General features: G+C 39.1%; 1 protein-coding gene across 1 annotated transcript; it reads right to left on the bottom strand.

Moving 5' to 3' along the window:
* Window positions 1-469: 469 nt before the first annotated feature.
* Window positions 470-6,168, bottom strand: LOC131306865 (calmodulin-binding protein 60 F-like). Its single transcript, XM_058333294.1, has 7 exons — window positions 6,068-6,168; window positions 5,843-5,916; window positions 3,889-3,965; window positions 3,131-3,402; window positions 2,395-2,554; window positions 2,033-2,236; window positions 470-1,125 (listed from the first exon to the last, which is right to left on the bottom strand). The coding sequence occupies exons 1-7, from the start codon at window positions 6,166-6,168 to the stop codon at window positions 682-684; spliced, it is 1,332 nt and encodes a 443-aa protein (XP_058189277.1). The 3' UTR covers window positions 470-681.
* Window positions 6,169-6,680: the final 512 nt, after the last annotated feature.

The raw sequence follows: 6,680 nt of genomic DNA, 5'->3' as shown, positions 1-6,680 counted from the left end.
CAGGATTCTATTTCTTATTTCACTAATTATAATTCACCCTACTACAGAATTATAATTGCACTCCCGTCCTTATCTCAATTATATTACGAGCTCCATGATATTAAATACTTATTAATCTCCCCATGTTAAGATTACAGATACCCGTTGATTAAAATAAATTACTAACAACTGGCATGTCGCATGTGGAACTTTCTTAAATTTCTTCTCCAAATTATCTTATAATTCTAACCAGTCCAATGATACTTCTACTATACACAATTTTTGTTTTTACTTGGTAGACTCAAGAAGATTGTAAATATATTATATCTGAATGATATTTGGTTTTTTCTTTATCATGGGACTATATCCCATTTCTGTTAACACTGGACTAATTTTATTGGAAAAACAGGCAAGTGAAGAAGTGGAGCGTGCTTTGACAAAATTACGCCATGATAAACTAGCTGGAAGGTGTGTTTGTGTATTTAGGGCCAGCTTTAACATTCTTTTTTGTAATTTATGATGACCTTAATGTGAGATTGTATGCTTCGTACGTGAGGACCTCATGGTCTCAAACAGAATTGACTACTTTTATCCATAAAGGTTTTTACTTAATTGTCTACGTTTTAATCTTGACCCTTTAAATCTTCCCGTTGGAAAGTCATTGAGCGCATTTTCTCTGATAGGTCCTCACCACCAAGAATACTAGGCCCAGAAGGAAAAAACTTGGAGTGAAACTTTAAAACAATGATGCCACCTCACCTCTTCACAGGAGGAAAGGTTGAGGGAGAGCAAGGAGCAGCAGTCCCTTGGCCTTGACCATTCTCCTGGGAAAAAAGAACCGCCGAATTCTGACATTCCAACCAATCCATAATCCAATGAAGCCATTCCTGCCATTGAATCAGACCTCATGAATGGGAATTCACTCAACTGAGAGTTTGAAGGGAGATGGTTTTTCATTTGGCATTGTGGGATTGATTCGGAGGAGATGTGTTGCTGCTTTGTGACTGGATTTTGGTCTGATGTAGTCTCAAATGAGGCTCTTGTTCCGTGGTTTCTAATTGATAGAGAGTTTAGAACTTTGCCATCGTATTCAATAACTTGGTTCCAATTCTCGTACGCTGTTTTCACTAGTGAATCCACTGAAACCTGTACACAGAAAACAAAGGAGTTAGGCCATATTTTGTGTATAGTGAATGAGTCAAATCTTTATCGTGTTTATAGATTTCACATAATCAGACTAGGAACAAAAGTCTAATTCCCATACCACTCGAACTAGTGTGGCTTACTAGTCATAAAAATCTGGTTCAAGTGTTGACATAATTTGAAATCATTTTCTTTCTTTGTGAATGAACTTGAAATCATTTTCTTTCTTGTGAATGAACATGAAATCTGTAGGGGTTCGATTTAGGAGGGACCTTGACCTGAGTCAGTATTCTTCTTCCACTGCTCCGTTGCTCCACCCCTCAACCTGCAACAAGTCACTAGGGCTGAAATAGCCCAGTGACCCTCCGACGATCCTGTTAAAAGTAAGGAGAGAAGTTTAGGTTTAGGTCTTGGGTTAGGGAAAGATGGCATACTTCTCAAAGATGAGTATCCCTTTGTATTTATAGACCTAGGTTTACTTGGGCTCCAAGCTAGCGCGTGAAGGATACGCTCGGGTAACCGCCTCGGATGACATCACAGATGATGGGTTGGATAAGACGGTTACGGAGCACATGGCCAGACCTGACCTAGATGATCCTTTCTGCCACGTGTCGCTCTTGGTCCCCTCTTGCTATGCTACATTCTGCCAAGAGACCTTAACGGAATGCACACTTCGGTAATTAACCGAAGTGTCAACAGAGGACTTGATACCGAGCAAGTAAATAGAAGGATATACACCGGCCCGTGCCGATATGAGGCCTCGGTTAATGGTGGTCAGGTTAGATTACCGAGGCCACGACCGAAGCACCCACAAAATCATTTCAGTGGTAATGTCTATATAAGTAGTTCTACTACATGCAGAGAACACATGGAAGTAGTTGAACTTGAAATCATTTTTCCTCACTCAGACGTTTTGATTGTGCGTAAGCGAGTCCAGAGGGAAGAACTGTCCATTCGCAATAAGGCCTCTAAGCTCATAGATATCATTGAAGACAGCGCCCATGCTATTTGTTCCATCTGAATAGTATACATAAAGCTTCTCACCCAAAACGCACATTTTCGCATGCTCCACAGTATTATCCCACATCCTATTGGACATTCCACTTCCAAGAATCTACAATATGTTCATCAGATGAGAGAGAGAGAGAGAGAGAGAGAGAGAGAGTGAGTTAAGCAATCATTCCTCCCGGGTAACAACGATACCTAATTCAACACCAAAGGTAAAGAGAACATTGAAAAGGAAGAAAACGAGATAAAATTGAAACCCTTAACACTTCTCAGCCTCTGTGGATCCCTAACAAGAACCCTGAGGAAATTTTCAACAGTTATGATATCAGCCTTTATCAACTTTTTGTGCAGCGCTCCATCCTTTGCTATTCTATCTGATCTCCAAACTTCATCTCGCAAAGCAGGCGGGTAATGTTTCTGTACACTACACTACAAAAAAACAGTCCACCAACTTGAAAGCCAAAATATCAACATCAGGATTGATCAAGAAAGGAACTTTAGTAACTAAATTCTTTAACAAGTAATGTTAAGCCATTCGAGTCTCTTCTGCCCATTTTACTACGTCGGAGTTTTTTTTTGGCTGGTTTCACTTGAAGTGAAACATGCCACCATTAAACCAGGAATATCATGATTCAGGGTTCTTAAACACAACTCCTTACACAAGTGCATGCTAAAGAGAACAAACATTAACGGTAGGCTTAAAAGCCGGACATCTCAAGCTTGACTCCCCACAAACTACAACAATGCGATTAGCTGACAATCGCATGCTTCAATTCCTAAAGGATTTGTAACAATCCAAGATGGATTAGGGAACAATGCCAATTTGAAGTGTTCTTGTACAATTGCTCATGTGAAAATAAGCTACAGAACACATGAGGAACAATAGGTGCTTTGTTGATCTTCCTCTACTCAAGTCGTGCCACATGAATTTCCCTTCAAAGATTTGGACCTAACATGGGTCCAAACACCCAAAAAAGAGTGGTTTTCAAACTGAAAGAACTCACATTCACCCCTATGATCTTTCACTGCAAAAGCCTCGGTTTTAGCTTCACGAACACGAACCTCCTTGAAATCTCTAGTAGCAACCTTTAGACCAAGCCTAAACTTTCTGCTCCTTGTCCAGCTCGAATTGTCAGTGAAAGTCATATCTCCCAAAGTGCCCACACCTTCCTTGAGAATTACCAACCAATGTCCCACATATATAAGTTCGGAAAATAAAACTTTATCCTCGAGTATTTTGGTGCAATTATATTTGGTTACATTTTTGTGGCACTAAAAAGGTAACTCGCAAATATGAGGGTAACAAAAGATAAAGTATGATGATTACATTAAAGATATGAAATGTAAAAAATGGAGGCCATGGAAAGAAATGTATTTCTCCCAGAAAAATTCCCTGCCCCAAAACAACCAAGCAAAAGGATTAAAAAAAGAAAACAAAAGGAGGGGAAAAAGAAGAATCTATACTTTATGCTTCCATAATGATATCTAGTAAATCAGTTAATGTTATTTCAGTTGGAATCTTTTCCAATATGTTCCGTCCATATGAAATTAAAATTTGTTTTAATTTGAAGTATAATAATTTTAAATACTTCTTTTGCTCGCATACCAAACATTAAAAGTACTTCTATACTTCTCAAATGCTTCTTTAATCACCAATGCACAAACAACATAAATGAAACTGTGGGGTTTAATCATTGGAGAAGCTCCCAAATCATGGAGAATAGGGATTGAATAAATAAAAGTGAAAGAGCAAGATACCTTAAGAATATGACACCGACAGAGGAAAATGCTAGCAACAAGTGTTGGAGAACTTAGGGATTGATTCAGCAATTTGTCTACGATGAATCACTGTTGTACAACATAGTCACCATAAAAATGCACTTAAAAATACATACATGACCACATAATTACAGATTCAAAGAAAAGACGGAGCAAAATCTCATAAAAACACATAAATTGAGCAACGACAAACAATTGAACAGTTCATAAATATTGTCATACTCTGTTATCAATAGCTGTAAGTATAAGAATGGTACGAAGCTCCGCCAAATTCAAAGGAATTAGGCAAGATGTATAGAGAATCAATCTGTGATCATTTTAGAAGCTGCTAGTCTAATCTCAAAACCCCCATCTAAATCAAAATACCCAATGCCTAGAAAACAGCAAAACCACATACACAAATCATTAAAAAAAAATATGCATGGCCGATTTGGCTTTTGCTTCAAAAACCCCCATTTAAAATACCTTTTAGACCTAGTAATTCAACTATTCAAGCAAAGAGAACAAGATTGTAAAAAGTTTCTAGCCTTACAACCAAAAGCCCCTTAAAAAATTAGTAGTTAGTTTGGCTTTTGCTTTCAGCCACTGAGATTTCCAATGTACGACAGGCAAATACAAAAATGGCGCACCAAAACCTAGGACATACAAATACAAAAATGGCACACCAAAACCCTACGATAGGCAAATACAAAATGGTGCACAAGCAAAATACCCTGATACAGTGAGAACCTTAAACTCGCACAAAAAATGGCGTATTGTATAAATACAGAGGGAAAGAGAGATCAAAAGGGGGAGAGACAAATAGGGAGATATATATATATATATATATATATAGAGAGAGAGAGAGAGAGAGAGAGAGAGAGAGAGGGAGTGAAAGAGACCTAGAAAGGAGATTGAAGAAGCTTTAACTTCGCCATGGTCGTAACGCTAGAGAGAGAGGGAAGGGGGGCCAGACTGAAGTACTCGGGTGTTTTTTTAGTACTCTGTACTAGCTAATAGAAAAAGAAAATTGAAATATAAAATATAATTAAATTGCATACCATTACCTAATACTACGTCGTTTTATAAGGCCTACTTATGCCTGCAGACACCCCAATTTGGACCTATTAATTATCCTTAATTTGTGGCCTTGAGGCTCCCCAGTGATGAAACGGAATCAAAATAGGGCTTGGCTAAAGCTTGAAGGATGTTTCTTAGTCATTTACAAACCAAAACCATCATTTTCCCAACACCTTGAGGGTAAAATGGGCACAAATTTCAGTGTATAAAATATGTTTGAATGAAACCAATTGGGTTAGAAAGAAGACTCAACGAGCTTTCCAACGCTTCAAAAAACACCCAAAACCGAGTTCGGGAGTGTCCGTGGCTCCCTTCTGAAGTTGGGCAGACACTCTTGAGCGCTTGGGACCACTCCTGAGCGCTCGAGACCATTTCTGAGCGCTCTAGATCACTTCTGAACGCTCGGGAGCTTTGTCATAGCTTATGATGAGCTTGACCATTGACCATGGCTTTTTCAGACTTTTCAGTCCATTCAAACGTTCAAACCTGGTCTGCTTGAGTATTCAGAAGGTGCAGAAGACTAATGATGCCTTTTTTCCCCCAAAACATTTTTTACCTTATTTTTCAAAATTCAAACCTATTTTTTCCCTCCCCTATATAAACCCCCATGTTCTACCTCACAAGAGGCCACGAAAATTCTCTCTCTAACTCCCCCTTGTTTGACCATCCCCATTCTTCATCCCTTCTCAAATATTTTCTAAAAGACTATCATTTTCTCAAATAATTTTCAAAGAAAATCACAAAAAATGTTTTTCAATCTTGGATTCATCTAAGACTCTATTTGTCACTGTTTTCCAGCCATATTACAGTCCTCAAATCCACTAAGAAGTGAAGTTCAAGCTTGTCCAAAAGGTATAAAATTTCATTTTTATACCTAAGCCTTCTGGTTTTTCCTGTCTAAGGGAGATCAGTGGCTCATACCAGTTCCTCATACTGGTGGTGAGCCACCTGATCTTGGTTTAACAACAAGAGCAAAAGAGGCTACAAAAGTTTTTCAATCCACTGGTCTCACTCCCGAGCGCTCAGGAGTGCTTTCCCTTTTATTCTTCCTGGTTTGACAATAATCAATGGTAGACAAATAATTTTATTCAGTACTAACATTTGCAGGAGGTGTTGATAGCACTCCTGAGCGCTCGGGACCATTCCTGAGCTCTCAGGAGTGATTCCAGGGGCAGATGTGCATTTTCTGTTATTATTCATTTCATTTCATTGTTACATACTGTACACCAGCACAGGCATGCAGCTTACTTGCTATATTTGCAAATACTTGCTAGTTGCTTAATGAAACAAAACATTTTTGAAAATCCCGCAAATGTTTAGTAGAGACCGATTCCAAATCGGGCGAGGGGGGTGCCATAAAAACCTTCCCCTTCGTAACATTGCTTCCGAATCCAAAACAATATCTGGTTTTCAAATTCAATCAATCATTTTCAATCAAAACGGTTTCTCAGGCGGCAAACCTCAAACCCGGGTGGCGACGTGGGCTATCACAACCTCGGGTGAATCGGGGCGGCCCGAAAAATAGAAGTCTTTTTATTTGAAAAATTGAAGAGTCGCCACCCAGGTTTGGGGTTTGCCACCCGAGAAACTGTTTCATTTGAAAATGATTGCTTTGAATTGAAAACCAGATATCATTTTGGGTTCGGAAGCCACGTTACGAGGGGGGAAGGTTTTTACGGCACCCCCCTCGCCCGACACGGAGTCGGTCTCTA

Source organism: Rhododendron vialii, chromosome 11a (assembly GCF_030253575.1).
Source record: "Rhododendron vialii isolate Sample 1 chromosome 11a, ASM3025357v1".
NCBI classification, from domain to species: Eukaryota; Viridiplantae; Streptophyta; class Magnoliopsida; order Ericales; family Ericaceae; genus Rhododendron; species Rhododendron vialii.
Note: the sequence above shows the minus strand (reverse complement) of the source record. Positions and strands in the feature narration are given on the sequence as shown.